General features: G+C 42.7%; 1 protein-coding gene across 1 annotated transcript in view; it reads left to right on the forward strand.

The window, feature by feature from the left end:
• The window catches only part of pak4 (p21 protein (Cdc42/Rac)-activated kinase 4), a 47205-nt gene extending 29871 nt beyond the window's left edge, over window positions 1–17334 (forward strand). The window contains 12 exon segments of the mRNA XM_034231866.1: window positions 1359–1595; window positions 2201–2412; window positions 2530–2740; window positions 2934–3152; window positions 3874–3943; window positions 3946–4011; window positions 4014–4321; window positions 5408–5541; window positions 6266–6392; window positions 9214–9339; window positions 9405–9539; window positions 13017–17334. Of these exon segments, the coding sequence (XP_034087757.1) occupies window positions 1395–1595; window positions 2201–2412; window positions 2530–2740; window positions 2934–3152; window positions 3874–3943; window positions 3946–4011; window positions 4014–4321; window positions 5408–5541; window positions 6266–6392; window positions 9214–9339; window positions 9405–9539; window positions 13017–13172 (1965 nt within the window). The 5' untranslated portion in view covers window positions 1359–1394 and the 3' untranslated portion in view covers window positions 13173–17334.
• Window positions 17335–19608: the final 2274 nt, after the last annotated feature.

Here is a 19608-nt window from a genome sequence, read left to right on the forward strand (position 1 = left end):
ATGTAGATGTTAAAGAGAAGAGGCCCCAAGATGGAGCCTTGAGGAACCCCACATGTCATATTTGTCAACTCAGATGTGTATTTACCTATAGAAACAAAGTTGTTTCTGTCCTTTAAGTAGGATTCAAACCAATTTAGAACTGTTTCCGAAAGTCCCACCCAGTTCTCCAGTCGGTCTAGTAATATGCTGTGGTCAACAGTGTCAAACGCAGCACTGAGATCTAATAATACTAACACTGAAGTTCTGCCACTGTCTGTGTTTAAGTGGATGTCATTAAAGACCTTTACAAGAGCAGTCTCTGTGGTTTGGACGAAAGCCTGACTGGAACACATCGAAACAGTTATTTAAATGCAAGAAATTACTCAACTGTTGAAAAACAACTTTTTCAATGATTTTACCTAGAAATGGGAGGTTTGATATGGGCCTGTAATTGTTCATTACTGAAGCATCTAGATTATTCTTTTTTAAGAGCGGTTTAATGACTGCAGTTTTCAGGGCCTGTGGAAAAATACCTGAGTGAAGAGATTTGTTTACTATATGAAGTAGATCTGAGGCCATGCAAGGCAAAACATCTTTGAAAAATCCTGTTGGAATAATATCAAGGCAGCAGGAGGAGGATTTCAGAAGTTGAATAATGTCCTCTAGGTTTTTATCATTAATCTGATGGAATTGTGTCATGGTGTTTGAATTGATGTTAAGTGGAGATAGGGGCAACACATTTGCTGTTCCTGATGCAGAGGCACTGACTGCTTGTCTGATTTTCTGAATTTTGTCAGTGAAAAAGGCAAAATCATTGCACGCCCTGGTGGATAGAAATTCAGAGGCTACTGACACTGGGGGGTTAGTTAGTCTGTCGACGGTAGCAAACAAGGCACGTGCGTTGTTTTTGGTAATGATGTCAGAGAAGAACGATTGTCGTGCGTTTTTCAATTCCAAATTATAAAGGCCAAGTCTCTCTTTATAGATTTCAAAGTGAACCTGGAGATTTGTTTTTCGCCACCTGCGTTCAGCTTTTCGACATTCTCTTTTTTCTGTTTTCACGGTCATGGCCTTTCTCCATGGAGATATTTTCTTGCCAGACACTTCCTTTACCTTAGTTGGAGCAATGGCATCTATAACATTTTTAATTTTTTAATTAAAATGATCTTTTTTTTTCTTGAGATGTTAGCAGGGGCAAGTGTGGAAGAAAAATTCTGAGTAAACATTTCCCTAGTATTTTCAGTTAAATATCGCTTTGTGGTTACCTCTTTTTGAACATTTTAGTGCATGTTTGGCTTGTTTTACATATGCCACAAGATTTAGATGTATTCTCAGTCATTCCTGCTAACCATCCTCTCTTTTCTCGCTCCTCCCTGCAGGTCTGATGCTCGGCTGCAGCTGCCACAGCCGCCATCATGTTCACCAAAAAGAAAAAGTCTCGGATCCAGATCTCCTCTCCATCAAACTTTGAGCATCGCGTACATACAGACTATGACGAGCAGGAGCAAAAGTTTGTTGGTTTGCCAAGGCAATGGCATTCTCTCATCGAAGACACTGCCAAAAGGCCAAAACCCTTCATCGACGCCACGGTCATCACTACTGTAGAGCCACGCAAGGTGGGGAAGCAAGGAATCGAATCAACAATCAAGTCATGGGCTTGTAAAAACGAATGTGTTAAACATACCAGCTGTATTTTGACTACATTATACAACATTTTTGTTGGATGATGGTTTAATTATATTACATTTGAGATTTCAACATGTCACCAAAATGTCACTTGCTCCAAAAAAGAACTAAAGGAGAAATACCAAATGAACACACATGGAAAAAACAAGATAATTACATTAGAGAACAACAGAGTTAATGAAAAATGATTAATTATATTTCATCCCAACTCATGCGTGCTACTACAAGATTTTGATGTTAAGCTACCCAAGACATTTACTTGTTATCTTAATTCTTAGATATTTATAAAGTTGGTAGCACTTAATGAAATTATTATCTGTAAAGTTGTGTATGAATGATTTTATTCTGTAACTAAATAGATTTTTTCTTTTACTGTGATTAGAATCATATAATAGTGCCAATTTCTCATTCATACCACTTTTAAATAGATACATGGTTTTACCAAAGCGGCTAATTGGAATGACAAGCTTTTTATATTAGGGCCTCTCATGTTCACTATCCACAAATCAAATCAAATTATTTTTAATATCTCCAGACAATTGTGCGTGGCAGCAAGCTGGGAGTGGACGGCTCTCTGACATGGCTGTTGGATGAGTTTGACACCATGTCTGTGACACGCTCCAACTCCTTGCGACGAGGCAGCCCCCCAATCCATCCTCGCAAGGACTCGGGCTCTTCAGGAGGAGGGGGGCAGGAGAACGGAGATCCTCACCACAGACACCACCCACACCCGGACAGGCAAGACAGGTACAGAGTCAAACTGCAGCATCTAATCTTAATGATGGAAACGGGACCAAAGCAGATGTTATGTCAATACCAGCCGATGAGGCATTTCACCACATGTTTCTGATTTTTGCTTTTCAGAGACCGACCCAGGCCAGACCACCATGCAGGTGGAGGTGACCCCCGCCAGGGTCCACGTGCACTCCGCCCTCCTCAGTGGGAGGAGGGAGGTCAGGATCGGCCTCAGCAGCAGCCCCGGGGCCAAGAGCCCAGCCGGGCCCACAGGGATAGACCGGGCTCCGGGCCCCCTCCCCCACCTCACAGAGACAGAGAGCATCGGGACCGGGACCAGGTGGGGCTGCAGCTTCACATTTATTGATGATGAAATCTAGTAATTGCTGTTTACAGGACTCAAATGGCTCTTTTTTTATCTTCGCGACGAACATGTTCATCTTTGTATATCTCACATTGATATATCCTTACATTTGACAACCCATCTACCTAATGATCCGTCCATCTCTCCACGAAACCCTGCCTCTTTTCAGATGGATCAACCAAGTGACCAAAGGCCAAAGTCCAGCTACATGGTGCGGGACGGCAGCCCTCAGTCTCCCAGGGACAAAAGGCCTCTCTCTGGACCTAACATCCGCACCCCTAACCTGCCAGTATCAGAGGGGCTGATGAAGACCACACAACAGAACACACGGCCATTCAACACCTACCCCAGGACGGAGAGTGAGGGCGGACGCAGCCCCACGGGACAGGTATGGACAGCAGCATGGACAGAGGGAGGGCAGCCCAGAGGGAAGCTATTGACCGAGAGAGAAAAGGCAGACAAGTGCAAATTGGGCAGCTCTTATCACCTTGCTCTTTGTTCAGCAGTCAGCGATGCTTGTGAGAGAATTCAAGCAGTTCAAGTTGAGGGCTTCTTTTTTTTTAAACACAGCTTTATGCCAAAGGGCTTTAAAGAATGATGCAATGAAAGCAAATGTAAACTATTCAGACAGTTCAGAGGGAAATGCACTTAAAGATGTTATCTTTTGTTGGATTTGAAATGAACAGTAAATCCAAGATCTTCCCACATCATGTATACCATACCCTCTGATATCCCTATAAGATCTTTCCTGGTCATTTTGATCACCAGTCAGCAGGTTATTGTTCCATTTGATCAGTTCTTGTCTTTTGCATCAATTGAAAGTACTTGGATTTTCCAGGTATTTCATTTGCTAGTATACTCTTAAACAGACAAATCTTTTTTGTAATTTTATCTATAAAAAGGTTTTTTCTGGCAAAATGAATATATCTTGTGAAATCAAATTCCATATTCTCTAACAGGGGATTCATTCCATATTGCCCCTTCCTACTATATAAATGGGGTATTCATATTCTATATAAATAATACATCTACAACGCCTGAAAGACTATTTGCTGTAGATTGTTACACTCGGCCTATGTTGTGTTTGTGATGAGGGTCTCTGTTTGCAGCCTGTGCGACACCATGAGTCTCCTCAGAACGGCCCCTCCAGCGGCTCCTCTCGAGGTTCCTCCAGCTCCAAGCCCCTGTAAGCCACCCTCATCACACATCCCATCCCAGCCTGACCCCTGAGGCTACCCAGCACCCACACCCCCTCACCCAAGCGTTCCAGCCCCCCGGCCCCCAGCACCCTCTGGGCCCCCGGCCCCAGGTGCTCCGCCCCAGGGCCGCTCGCCGCAGAGGGAACCCCAGAGGGTTTCTCATGAGCAGTTCAGAGCAGCGCTACAGATGGTGGTGGATCCTGGTGATCCGAGGACCTACCTGGACCACTACATCAAGATAGGGGAGGGGTCCACCGGGATCGTCTGTATCGCCACGGTGAAGACCACCGGGAAGCTGGTGGCTGTGAAGAAGATGGACCTGAGGAAACAACAACGCAGAGAACTCCTCTTCAACGAGGTGAGACTTTATGATCGAGTGAAGGCTCTGGTTCAAACAGTTACCACTGTTGCACGTTATGTTCTTTCTCTTTACCAATGACACCTCACCGAAATGTTTATCTGAAACTGAGAATTGTAAATATTTGTTTTATATCAAAAGTTCTCTTTTGTGTGTGCTTCACCATCTGTACACGAGATATCATTGGAACAGATTAAGACATGTTGCTGGTTAAATCTATGATGTTTTCTTTATTAGGTACACCTTTACAAATGATTGCAACTCAATACAACAGCTCTGTCATAAAATAAACAGAAACAAGTTAGTAGTCTTTACATTTTGTTGGCATGCGTGGAAATGTTTACATGAAGTTAATATTTATTACTGAAGTCATAGTTGTACTGGACTAAATTACATTTAGACATTCTTCCAAAGGGATTTTTCTGCCTCCTAACTCATATGAATATTAGAAACACCTCTTAATGTAATGCTGTACAGAACACGCACATCACTACACCTTTATACAACTATAAGACCGCTCTGTAAACTTCTGACAAGATCCTTAAGACCAGAACAGAACTATGGCTGTCTTTCTTGTGTTAAGATCTATGTGAACAGTAAGCTCCATTCTTACCTCAAGCTTATTTTGGAGTTATAGAATTCACAAATAAAAACAGCAGCCTGTCTCACACTCGGCTCATACAGCCTTTAAACGATGGAATTAAATGTAACACATCTGACATAATAGGTCAGAACTGCTCTCAGTAGAAATGACAGGTTACATGTATTTGCAGGTGGTGGAGCACACAGCTCCACTTCACACTCACAGTTGCTAATTGACACTTTTAGTCACTTTCAAGCTACAGTGTGTTATCAACAGCAACATCAGTGTACACACACACACAACACACACACACACACACACACGCACACACACACACACACACACACACACACACACACACACACACACACACACACACACACACACACACACACACACACACACACACACACACACACCCTACCTGCAGGGCCTCTCTTTTGAGTCCATGTAATTCAATTATACCTTCACCGTGTTTCCATCTGTTTCCGTGGTGACTGCAGGTGGTGATCATGCGGGACTATCACCATGACAATGTGGTGGAGATGTACAACAGCTACCTGGTAGGAGACGAGCTCTGGGTCGTCATGGAGTTCCTGGAGGGAGGAGCTCTCACTGACATTGTGACACACACCAGGTGAGAGAAACCTTTAATGCCTTTAAAGTGTTATTATGTAGCAGATGTTAACCACTGTATATGACCTTTTATTCTCTAAAAACTCATTTGTTTTACATGATTTCAACCTGTTATTGTATAAATACCGCTTCTCCATTCATCTGTATTCTGCTTTCAATTTGAAATCCCCAATTCACCAACATTGTGTTTTTCCACAAGGGGGCGGTGTTGCCTTATTTATTTTCTTCATTAATAAAATGAGCAATAATACTACAGTGTAAAAAGACTCTGTTTCTCGTCAAAGTCATGCATTCTTACTTAAGTAATAGGCCCATTTCAGGATGATAATCATTTATGCAATTAATGTCTGTTCACTTAGTTGTTATAATGCAGGTGCTCATTGAATCACTGCATTGACTGAGTGAAACGTATTCTATAATAATGTATTTTATAATCATCTGAAAATACTAAAGCTGTCACTTGTAAAATAGGGAAAACTAAATAAAGGAACAAGTGAAACACAAGTACATCAAAATTGGACTTGAGTAGATATATGAATTGACTTACGACCATGGTGTGTCATTTTACATGATCTATTTAATTGTCATTCTCAGTTGTAATTGAGTGTTTTCCTCTCTTGGAGCTACCAATCATTAATATGGCTTCAGAAATGACTGTAGAACCTGAATCAAACAGTGTTGATAGAAGTGCATACAAAGGGTGTACATCTGTGTGTGTCCTGCAGGATGAACGAGGAGCAGATTGCCACGGTGTGTCTGTCTGTCCTGAAGGCGCTGTCTGTCCTCCACACACAGGGTGTGATCCACAGAGACATCAAGAGTGACTCCATCCTCCTCACTCATGATGGCCGCGTATGTACCACATTCTTCACACTGCATAAACACACCTTAGTTCTCTTTAGAGGCATTTCAAACTCATTAAAGCTGCCTCCCTTTCAGTGCAGGAGTGCAGAACATCTGTTCCTGAGCTGCCCAGTCAGAACAGAGAGCCCAAGTGCCTTCATTATGCGCTTTAGTAGCAGCAAACATCCACTTTTATCAGTCGAACCACAACAAGCATTTCTTCTCAGACATCTCGGGAAGTCATAGAGGGACATGAGCAGGTGTAGTGAGTAACAATATGTTTTGATTTGTTTCATTGAAATGATCAAATGAGCCACCATCATGCAGCGATCATTTATGTCCTTCCTGCTTTGAGATGTTACCTGCCTGTTGTGTTTCTCACTGCACTGCAGCAGCCCCTGACATGACGTCACAAGTTGTTGTAAGAATGAAAATACATGACTGTGTTGTCTTTGTTCACCGCTCTGTTAAACTGGCAGTGTCACCAGCTCACTTCCTGACCATTTGAAGGCAGGTTTCTGCTTTCAGTAGAAAATGAAACCAACCTGGTTAGGCCAGAGGACAATGGAAGTTGTTTCTTGTGTGTCACAGTCCTCCTCGTCAGTAGTGGAATGTTATTAAGTACAAATGTGAGGTTCTTGTAGTTACTTACATATTTGCATTTTATGCAGCTTTATACTTCTACACCTCTCTTTGAGGTAAATATTGTACTTTTCCATCCCTGTCCTTTTGTGTAAAAAAACACATAACTCCAGGTGTGTTAATTTTGAGTTTTCGTAATGAACTAAAGTGTTTTTTTATGTGTTGAGAAAATATTTATACTTTTCAATCTAAATAAAAGCCTCTGGGATCAGCTGTCAAATATGTGTAGCATACTAAAGAATGAAAATACTTGTTCTAGCACTGTGTAAAACACAGTGCTAGAACAAGTATTTTCATGTACATAGCACTGTGTTTTAGTACATAGCACTGTGTTTTAGTACATAGCACTGTGTTTTAGTACATAGCACTGTGTTTTAGTACATAGCACTGTGTTTTAGTACATAGCACTGTGTTTTAGTACATAAGACCGTGACTCAGTGACTCAGATGCTGCTGAGTGCACAGAGGAGTGGTTCTGCTGAGTTGAGCTTTTAACCACAATTCTACCATCTAAGCAAGGCCGACGATTTGTGGCAAGTTTTCTGCTAAATGTCGTCAGCGTATGTGAAACTGGTGTCTTGTTCACATTGTTGGATCACAAAGATGACAAATGTTGTAAATCATTTGACAAAATGTGTCATTTTCTGCCAAGCGTAGCGCATCCTTTGTTTGTTAATCAATTTGTTTATAATAGGTTAATAGGCATATGTGTCTCAGCACCATCACATATAATATCTTGTTTGTGCAAGTCACAGATGTGATGCTAAGACGGCCTAAGGTGTTAACCACAGCCCCTTGATGACAGCTGGTGAGTTTGTGGCTTGTGTCTTTATGAGCTGTGGTGTACAGCAGTATGCATGTATGCCAGAGAGGCCTCTGGGACACTGAAGGGCTTCTTCAGCATTGTTGTCCTCTGAGGAACAGAACAAGGCAGGGGCTGCTTCATGTTGCTCATACTTCAATGTGTTTAATAGTGATGGTTATATGATATGGAAAGGTTTGTTGTATCTTTTTGATTTGCATGGTGCATGTATACTTTTCCAGTCCTGTTATTTCCCCCTGTGGACACAGCATCAGTGTTTCTAATGGTGGCCATTTCATGTAACCGTGTTTACGTGTCAGACATTACAAACGGAATGCCAGCACCCAATGTCTTAAAGAATACTTTGAAATACTTTCTTAAAACTTTAAGAAAGTATTTCAAAATAGGAAGCGGTTGATGTTTCTTTATGTTTATATCACTTTTGGTGGTAGATTAATTTGTAAACACTGAACTCAATTAAAGTTGTATCAAATATTTTGAGTTACATCACAGAAAGGCCTTTCTGTGTGACCTGGGTGTTCCTGCAGGCTGCTGAGGGCAGGTGGTGTGAGGTGGGTCTGAGGGGCTGCCCTCTTTGGGCCGGGAGGGGAGGCAGACCCCACCCAGCCTGATGTGTTCCTCGTCAGTAGGGCGGTGTATCTGATGCAGCTGTGTGATAACAGTTTGAAGCCACGGTTTAACTCTAGTCTATCCGGGTTACATTTCAAGCTTCTTGTGTTTCCCATCAGTGGCAGACATACTGAAACTGTGTCTTGGCTTCTCATAGTGGGTTTGTTTCATTTCTCTTTCTGTGCTATCTGAGGCTAACAGTGAGCCCTGTGGGCCGTATCAAAGCTCTCACTTGCCATGCAGAGTTCCTTAGAAAGATGTGCAGATGGTAGCAAAGAGGAATGCCATTGAGTGATCGCCTTGACGATTGAAGCATAAGCTGAGCCTCAGATCATATTTATTTCCATGTTGCAGGAACACACCTTTTTATGTCTTGTATTACTTTTCTTCATCGTTATGTAATCTAAAGTCAAATGTACCCTGCTGAGAAAAGCTTTTGGACCATTCATCATCCCATGCTTCATGTCGTTTTCAGTCTATCTATATTTTTGTTGTCCTTTTTATACTATAATTCCTACGTTGGTCTATTCTAATCAAACGACATATGTTGCATGTCTGTCCCTCGTGAGAGAGGTTGTTGCTCTACCCAAAGTGTATTCAGTGTTCTTCTGTTTTTAAGGGTAGGTATGCTCTGATTCTAAAAACGATTTGTCATCAAGTTATTTACTTTCTAGGGAAAATAATCTCCATGTTCATCAGTCATACCGGTTCTTTTCTTTTTGTAACCATTCCTTTGTGTGTCTTGCTCTGCCTCCAGGTGAAGCTGTCAGACTTTGGCTTCTGTGCCCAGGTGTCTAAAGAGGTGCAGAGAAGGAAGTCTCTGGTTGGAACGCCGTACTGGATGGCACCAGAACTCATATCCAGACTGCCGTATGGACCAGAGGTAACACTCGCACTCTGTTCATGTTGAAACATCTCTTCTGGTGGTGACTCTCTCTCTGTATCCAGGTGGATATCTGGTCTCTGGGTATCATGGTGATAGAGATGGTGGACGGGGAGCCGCCGTACTTCAATGAGCCGCCGCTCAAAGCCATGAAAATGATCCGAGACAACCTGCCTCCCAAACTGAAGAATCTGCACAAGGTACCAAGACAAAATGCTGCAGAGCACTTCATCACATAATAACACAAATGCTGTACAAATAAAAGACACTTTTCAAGGTTGGATTATAATCTGTGTTTAGGTAATGGGCTGAGTAATCTAAGACCTCTTTGTTCTATGCCTTTTGTAGTGGCTTAAAAGTGTCAACAAAGAAATGGCAAAGGTCCCAGCTGGACTACTGATAACGTTTTATCAACATAAGCACTAAGACAACTAAATCAATCTTTGATAAAGCAGACACCAGTACAGGGGGTCCGCGGGGTCTTAAAAAGTATTACAAGTTGATAAATCAATTTAGCGAAAATGAAAAAAATATTAAACAGCATTTTCCAAGGTATTAAATGTTGTAGCTTGTTTTCAATAAGTATATGAATGGTCCAAAGAGGTTGTGTTCTACAGTGTGCCTGAATGTAGTCATTGCGTAGGTGTGTAGTGTGATGCTGTGTAGTTTATTGATGGCATCCCGTTGGACGTGACGTCATCTGAACAGGACATCGCACGCTCACTGCTTGATAGCGCACGAAGGTCCGTTTACGCCGGTTGTTAAACAACATCGTTATGGGGAAATGCAAGTCTGCGTCTCTTGGGAACAATGCCTAAATCAAATACTACTTTCTAATGGTTTCTTTTTCTAATAAAGCTAAAGCTAAAACCTTCTAAAGCTGTTTAGTTTTGCTATCTTACAATCAAACTGCAGATGTGATGTATGTACAGTACGGGCTACTATTAATGGGCTCAGGGATCACCAACTACATTTGTCCAAGGGCCGAAATGTAACCAATAGACACTATCGCGGGCCAGCGATTTTTATATAGCCCAGAATTTTATAAATAGTATTCAGATTACTTTTGGAATACTTTCTTTTTCCATAACAGATGGGTATGTTTTGGTGAACAGGAGACACTTATTTTACTGTTTTAATGGCTTATCAAGAACTCAAACACAACATTGGTGTCATTCTGGACAGCTCTCTCTCATCTGCACCCCACATAAAAAACATCACCCGGACTGCATTCTTTGTACTGTCTTAAAACCTTTCTTTAGAATATGTTATGAATTGTAAGGTGTCCTTGGGTGCTTTGAAAGGCACCCCTAAATAGAATGAATTCTCATTATTATTTATTATCTGAAACAATGTAATAACTTTTAAAACTGTTTCCAGTCACTTGCCCCATGCATTTAGCAGCAGCAAGCCATTCACTTTGATTTGATCCCGTTATAAATGTCATCATCTCGACAATAAAGAAATGCTTCATAAACGTTATCTTGCACATTTTATCGAACCATCTCCGTTTCTAACTTTCAATATATTTTAAAAGAGATCTCTCTCTCATCTGCGTGCGGGGGCGGGGCCTCACAGACTCTGCATCTCTCTCTCGCTCACAGACACGCTGCAGCGCCGTGCAGTGTGCACACAGTTCTGCCGGTAATGAAGATTACATTTTGTGAGGAAAGTTTTCCACCAATAATTCCAATAAGTATTCCAAAATGTATTCACTTCAGGTTTACGAAAGTAACTGTAATCAGATTACTCGTTTTTCAAATGTAACGCCAGCTGAATACAGTTAGCCTACTTGATTTTTGTATTCTGATTACGTAACACCGTTACATGTATTCCGTTACAACCCAACCCTGCTTCTAGGCTACTGTCCCGCAGCTCCTGCCTCTCTGTTGGACTCTGTCGCAGCGTGGCTACTGCTGTGGTGCGGAGCGCATTAACCAGACACTTTCACGACGAAGGATCAATTCTTGTTCAAGGCAGGGAAGGTTTCGCAGTCTACTGTCCCGCAGCTGCTGCCTCTCTGTTGGACTCCGGTACTGCACCTTACTCACGAGACGTTGTAAACAAAGAAATGGGTGGGGGGCGAACGCAGTAATCACTCCGCCAACGCCACAGTCACCCCCGTCGTGCGGGCCGGATGAGAATGTCTGGCGGGCTGGATGTGGCCCGCGGGCCGCCAGTTGGTGGTCACTGGGCTACATGGTTTAGCCCCTGGTTGTGCAGCCTGATGGCTACAGGCACAAAGGACTGTCCGAGCGCTTGGTGCTGTGCCGAGGAGGGATGAGTCTGAGGCTGAACTCCTCTTCGTCACTAGCTCTGCATGGAGGGATGAGTCTGAGGCTGAACTCCTCTTCGTCACTAGCTCTGCATGGAGGGATGAGTCTGAGGCTGAACTCCTCTTCTTCACTAGCTCTGCATGGAGGGATGAGTCTGAGGCTGAACTCCTCTTCTTCACTAGCTCTGCATGGAGGGATGAGTCTGAGGCTGAACTCCTCTTCGTCACTAGCTCTGCATGGAGGGATGAGTCTGAGGCTGAACTCCTCTTCGTCACTAGCTCTGCATGGAGGGATGAGTCTGAGGCTGAACTCCTCTTCTTCACTAGCTCTGCATGGAGGGATGAGTCTGAGGCTGAACTCCTCTTCTTCACTAGCTCTGCATGGAGGGATGAGTCTGAGGCTGAACTCCTCTTCTTCACTAGCTCTGCATGGAGGGATGAGTCTGAGGCTGAACTCCTCTTCTTCACTAGCTCTGCATGGAGGGATGAGTCTGAGGCTGAACTCTCTTCTTCACTAGCTCTGCATGGAGGGATGAGTCTGAGGCTGAACTCCTCTTCTTCACTAGCTCTGCATGGAGGGATGAGTCTGAGGCTGAACTCCTCTTCGTCACTAGCTCTGCATGGAGGGATGAGTCTGAGGCTGAACTCCTCTTCTTCACTAGCTCTGCATGGAGGGATGAGTCTGAGGCTGAACTCCTCTTCTTCACTAGCTCTGTATGGAGGGATGAGTCTGAGGCTGAACTCCTCTGAGGAGGACCTGAGCATCCTCATGAAGAACAGCTGGCTCTGTCCCTTCCTGAAGAGAGCACCAGTGTTGTCTGACCAGTACAGTTTATTGCTGTACTGGTCAGACAACACTGGTGCTGCTGTTCCTCAGTGTTGCTGACGTTGAGCTGGAGGTAATTGTTGTCAGACCAGCCTACGAAGTTCTCCACCAGTGTCAATACAAAAAAAATAGCCGGATTTCTTAAATGTAATTCAATTTTTTGATTGAAAAGGTTAACATGGGAATATATCTGATGGAGAAATGTGGTTCCTTGGCTGTGTATATGTGCATGCAGCCAGAAACCATTAGTCAAAAGGATTTAATTCAATGTCTGACAAGAAATGACAGATACATGAATATTGATTTTATATATCGATATATTACGTTTGTTTCCACAGAAAAAAACTAGATGCAAAGCCGTTGGTAAGGTCTGAATTTGTCTCACTTCAGTCCAAATTCTCTGAGTAGAGATGTTAAGTTATTTATAGTGTGCACCCTTCCATATCACTGGACTGGAGATATCTTATAATGTACATGTGGTTTGATTTGATTCACTTCTCTATTTAAACAAATGCTACAGGCTAGTGTCATGAACACCTGAATCTGATGACTCTGAATATGTTCTCCCCCTGCCAGGTCTCCCCTCTGCTCAAGGGCTTCCTGGACAAGACGTTAGTGCGGGACCCAGCTCAGAGGTCCTCGGCCAGCGAGCTTCTCAAACACCCCTTCCTGACCAAGGCGGGGCCCCCCTCCTGCATCGTCCCTCTGATGAGGCAGAACAGGATGAGATGAGACCTGTGACACCAAGAGCTCCACACTCTGGAGGGTAGTGTGTGCAGGTTCAGATGGAACACAATATTCCTGCACAAAGAGGGGGGGGGCACAGAGGTCACGGCTGAGAGCTGCAGAGAGTAAACTGGGTGTGCAGGAGTATTCTTTTTTCCTTATGTGAATCACTGAACTGTAGAGGTGTACTCTTTCACAAAGAGGCAATAAGGTGGTGTGTGTGTGTGTGTGTGTGTGTGTGTGTGTGTGTGTGTGTGTGTGTGTGTGTGTGTGTGTGTGTGTGTGTGTGTGTGTGTGTGTGTGTGTGTGTGTGTGTGTGTGTGTGTGTGTGTGTGTGCGTGCATGTTGGCAACAGTGTTTTATGAGTGCCACAATTTGCCTGTCGAGTGATTTTATCAGAATTCATTTAAACGTTTTGTTTTAATGGAAGACTTGGAAATATTGTGGCTGTTTTTTTATTTTCCATTTGGACCTTACCTGGATTTGAAGTGTGGAGGGGGTTTGCACACCAATCGGATGCTTTGAAGGAGCCGTGAGCCCCAGGCTGATTTTAGGCATTGGCTGGGCAACATTTTAATCTCACCATTCGACGGTCTGAAGATGAATTCTCTCACTGAAGGGCTTCTCCCGCGGACAGATCCCAGACACTATCCTCATCACACCCAGAACTTACTACTGAGGGAGGACGTCTGCTGACTCAGACATGAGTCGGACAGACTTTAGTTTGTAGCCATATAAATACTAGCTTTCTGTTGTAAACAAGCAAACATACACTAAGTCAAAAGGTAAACACTGGAGTTGTGGTTTTTTTTAAATTTGGTTTTACTCTTATTTCCTCCTTATTTTCCTGTGTAAGCACAATGAACATAGAGAGGTATATCCATTTTGATGTTTTGCTATCTCTTTTTTGTGATCGTTTTATTATTATAATTATTATTATGATTTGTTTCTTGTATTATTTTAGAGAAAGATGTGATGATTTTTGAAGCACTGTTGACGAGAGATAGAAGCTGCACTCCCGGTTGATTCCAGCACGCAGACACGAGACTGTATTTAGTATTTCTTTAGACCAGATGGGATCTGTTGTCCATCCACCTCGTGATGAAGATAATACACCCCCTTAACACTGAATGGAACTACAATTCTGACAACGCTTATACAAATCCCAGCCCTGTTTTAACATTTCTCCATTTTTTATTTTTAGAAGAGTAGGCTGTTCCATGACCTGTTTTCTGACTGTAATAACTATTTCCCCTGAAAGAGGGTTCTTCTGGTAGAAAGTGAAAATGCTCAAATTTGTTGTGAGTCCACGTTTGTTTGGAGTTGTTTTATTCTGTGGTTCACATCCTCTCTCTGACAGTCATTGCTCTCCTTCAACAAACGCAGAGCGGCTGCTGTTCCAGGCTGCTGCTGATTAGAGCTCTCATCGCGTTATTCAATCAATTCATCGTTGACTTCCTCGTCAAGGCCTCTGACGGAGCGCTCCTGCATCACCTCACGAGTGCTTCAACGCTAAAGGAAACTCTTATAGTACTCTGCACGAAGACATTGTGTCCTTTCAGTGTCTGCATCGTGTGTTCTGTGACAGTGGGCCATTGGCAGATGACCGGGTGCTTCAGGCACAAAGCGCTTCTATGAAATCAATATGAACACTAGTTAGCAACAACTGTAATACTAACGCGCACACGCACGAACTAAAAGAATAATCCCACCTGGATTATAGCTCTGCAGCAGTGCAAAGTGCTCGGTTCATTTCATGACAATATGTAACTATAGCAGGTTTATGTTTATTGTCGGACACAAACACTCATCATCCAGATCAGTCTCTGCAAATGAAATGTTTTTAAATTCCAGCAGACACTAAAAAGAAATGAATGACACTTCAGGTCTGGTTTGTATGCCCTGGGTCACACTGCGCCATGTAGCGTTGGACAGACGATGGCTGGAGAGATGAGGCTCTGTTATGATTCCTCCTGAGGGTGGTTTGGCACAGAGATGCAGATCCACACATTCCCCTCGCTGCTGCGGCTGTTTCCATTCCTTCTATGTCTTCTGTTGCAACTAAACAGGGGCTTCAATGATTAGGGTGGCAGAGCACAATCGCTGTTGTCATGAACTATTCCACATATACTGCTAACATACAGCTGTCGGTATGCACTAATGATACAGTGCACATTGTCCTCTATTCTCCTTGTGCTCATGTGGAACCCAGTGGCTGTGAGGGCTTGTGCAAATAGCAGGATGTGTTCCAAGCTAGAACTTGTTTTCTAACAAAGATGATCATTGTTGCAAAGCACAGCAATGATGAGAGATAGTCAATCCGCCCTAAGGTGCTCCCGGGCATGCAGTCTGTCGGTGTGTCCTTGGAGTCCTCTCTGGGTTCCTTAACGCTCTCCTGTTGTAGCAGCGGTGTAAGCACAACAATGTAGCTTCCACTTCCTGAAACAGGTGTTCTCTGGTTTACATGAGCAGCTCTGAGACACTGCAGGCTAAGTGTTGGTTCATCATCAACGTTTTCTCTTCCCAGTAACATTCACTGAAGATAGCTTCCTGGTTGCGTCTTTGCACATTTCAGCTGTGTTTCTGTCTGATGCGTGACACTGACTCACAGAGTGGGAAACATGCCTTGAGGGACGTGGAGGATGATTGACCGAATGACATCACGTATGGTCCAGGTCATTCAGCTTTGGATTTTTTGGTTATGACACTTTCTCATTTGATAACAGGCAGAATCTCAAATTAGACCATAAGATCTGGACGTATTGATTCTTCACTCACATGTCATAGAGTTGAAATCCACTGGTAAATGCATCTGGTGAGCTTCCTGCTGTTCTTTTTGAGAGGACGGAATATGTATACGTTTGATAGCGTAAGAGAACCACTGATAGGACAAAAAGAAATCTAATCATTTTGAGAATAATGTCATGCTGTATATTATGAGGGTGAAAAATGTGTATTTTTTGAAAAAGAAAGTCATATTTTACCGACTATTTTTAGATATGATCAAAGCTAAAAGACATTTGAATAGGATTCTATGTTTAATGGTTTGGCTCTGCCTCTTTTTCACCTCAACATCCTCAAACATATTATACCAAGGTACTCATTTGGCACAAAAGACGCAGACCACTCAGACATTTGTTTTTCAAAATATGTTGTCTTTTCCTCTTAGAATTGAAATTGAACCTCTAAATATTGAAACTTCTGTCATAAAACATTTCGCCTTTGTTTTCAGGTTATTTGGTTTCCTACCTTGGCCCCATCTGTTGTGTGTGTCCTTACATTGTGTTAGAGTTTGTTTCCCACCTTGTCCCCTGCATGGAGGTCAAGGTGTTATATTATGTGTTTCCTGTTTATCCCACATTCAGTCATTTCTCCTTTAGGATCAATGTGAAAGTCCCTGATGTGTTCTGGTAGAATGATGGATCTTTGGGTAGACTGTAACTACATTTGTATGGCCCAGATTCTACTGCTGTGTTTGTGTTGGAGGGTATGTTTGTGTACATATTCATGATTTCTTGCCTTAACATTTACAAACGCTACTTGACGGCTGACGGTGTTGACACTACGACTGTTAAAGACGGAGAACAGAGACTTCCATGACGCTTCTTGTCATCTCGCATATCTGAATAAGTCCAATCATTTGTGTCAGAAGTTATGAGAAGATCTTCCTGCTTGATACATTAAAAAGGCTCTCATTGACATTCCTGCTGAGACCACTTCAGATTTTCTTCTCAACTCCATTTTCAGGAGCTTCCAATAGTTTTCATTTCTTTACAAGTAGCCAATGAGCAGCCCAGTGCTGTGTTCAGGGTTCAGTGCCTTGCCTTGCGGCATATTGACCGACATTTTGCAGTTACATGAATTGTCTTGCCTCTTGGGAAAACCCCCATTAACTGGTTTCCATAGCGACTGTGTGGTGACTGATGCCCATTGACCACTACTGACTAACCAGCCTGCGCTATGAAATATGTGACAAATGCGTAATTGTCATTGACTTGCCTTTTGTTTTAAATGCTGGTATTGACATGTCTTGCCAAACATCCAATTCCAACTGTTCCTGCTCCATCTTGTTTTTGTACATTTCACTGGTATTGTAAAAAAAAAAACATAGACTAAACTTTGCAAATTATGCTTCTTTTTTTTTTTAATACAGATTTTGTAAAAGTCACCATGGTGTCGGTTTTCTGTTCTTTTTGTCTGTTCTGAAATGTTGTTTTTAACGGACGCCCGCTGACAGAGGTGCAGCGAAGATGCATTTATTCTCCACTTAGGAAGCTTTAGAGTAAAACATGGTCACACATATTCCACAGGCGAAGAGATGGCAGCTCCATGCTCATCACACATATTGGTGCCAGAGGAAAGTTCTTGTAAATGAAAAACGTGTTTTCTGTGTATTGTGGCCTTTTTGGGACACATCAGTCATCATCATGCTGAGCTATAGGGGCCCAGCTGTGATCAGATAGAATTGCTAATGGCGAGAGTTTTAGAAAGGATGTTAATGTGCGGTTAGAACCAAATCAACATGAATACATTTACAGTTGGCATGTTTTATCTTACTGTGATACCTTAAATTACACCAAGTACTGCAACTCAATAACAGAAACTCTTCCAAAGGATTCTAAAGGGTTGATGCAAAAGACAGATTTGTATTTGCCAGCTGGGGCTCGCAATTTCGAAGATGGACACAAAATGTCCAAAGATATCAATATTTGATCAAATCCTTATTTGATTTGCTGCGTGTATGGAAGTGCAATTATATCTAAATACATCTCAAAAACGACACGCATGGTGAAGTACCACACCTTGTGCAGGTGCTCCGTGGAGAAATGCTCCGCTTATTAAAGCATGTTTTCAATAGGGCCCATGTGGTCGGTTATTCATTAGATGATGCAGAATCCAAATGACCCAAAGTTTGTCCCTAATTTGGTATCAAACTTTTAAAAGAAGAAGAATCATCACATCATTATTCCAAATCTGTAAAGTAACTAAAGGTTAAATACATGTAGTGGAGTAAAAGTACACCATTTACCTCTGAATTAGTGGAGTAGAAGTACAAAGTATAGCAACAAACTGTACTTTACTCTAGTAAAGTACAGTACTTAAATTAATGTACTTAGTTACTTTAAAGTTTAAACCACTGGTAAAATGATACCGATAGCGGGTGCTAGTAATATTAAAACCTTATTTCTACATTTCTGTTGACATGATTAAAGAAAACCCTCCCAACAAGTTCTCTACTTTTAATCAATGTGCCTCCCCAGTGTTGGATATTAAGGCCTTAGTGGAGAATCATCCTTTAAAGTCACCCAACTGAATAATAAGATGTGTGATAAAGATCCACATGCTGCGTGGTGAGCTGGAGCTGCTCTACACAAACCAGCAGCTCTATTCTCTGCTCAGCAGCAAGCTTTTATTTATAGCACTTCCGTCAAGTCAGTGGAAGTGTGGTGTGTGTGTGTGTGTGTGTGTGTGTGTGTTGTGTGTGTGTGTGTGTGTGTGTGTGTGTGTGTGTGTGTGTGTGTGTGTGTGTGTGTGTGTGTGTGTGTGTGTGTGTGTGTTGTTGTGTGTGTGTGTGTGTGTGTGTGTGTGTGTGTGTGTGTTTGTGTGTTGTTGTGTGTGTGTGTGTTGTGTTGTGTGGTGTTGTGTGGTGTGTGTGTGTGTGTGTGCTGTGTGTGTTGTGTGTGTGTGTGTGTGTGTGTGTGTGTGTGTGTGTGTGTCAGATAATTCACTTGAGTTAATGTTGCACTTCTACAACATATAAATAATTGGTCACAAAAGTCCTACATTCAAAATACCATTAGCATCAAAATATACTTTAAAAACCAAAGTTTATATTTATTAATAATAATGTAAGTCCGTACTAAACTAGTAACTAAAGTGTTGAGCCAATGTAGTGAAGTGAAAAATAGACTATATTTCTCTAAAGTGTTATAAAGTTCCGTTACCTAAAGTTGCATTTTAGTAGGCTACACATGGAAGTAAATGGATTATCTAACATTTTGTTTCTACATTTGTGATCGAAGCGGCCGCGATTTCCCTTTTCTAAATAACTGCGTGCTCGTGCATGTGTGCGTGTGCTTGCCGGAGCGCGACTCTGTGCTGTGAGGTAATGGGAGCTTTTCCAGAACTTGACAGAGCCGCGCAGGTGGGCGGTGATTGGCTGCTCGCAGCAGCCAATCACCGCCTGGACTGCTCGCAAACACAGCTGATCGATGAGTCAGCGCGAGGGAGCGGAGCAGCACCCACTTGTTGCTGAGGCAGGAGCGGAGCTGACGGAGATCTACAGCCGTGAGCCATCTCACCTGCCGGGGAACCAGAGGAGCTTCTCCAGCCTACAGCCCCTCCGCCTCCCGCTGCTGCCTCTCCGCGGCTCTCAGGTGAGACTTCGAGACATTTGGTATAAATACTTGGTCCAATCAGAGACCTGCCGGCACGCTTTAAA

The sequence above is a fragment of the Gymnodraco acuticeps genome, unplaced genomic scaffold (assembly GCF_902827175.1).
Source record: "Gymnodraco acuticeps unplaced genomic scaffold, fGymAcu1.1, whole genome shotgun sequence".
NCBI lineage: Eukaryota > Metazoa > Chordata > Actinopteri > Perciformes > Bathydraconidae > Gymnodraco > Gymnodraco acuticeps.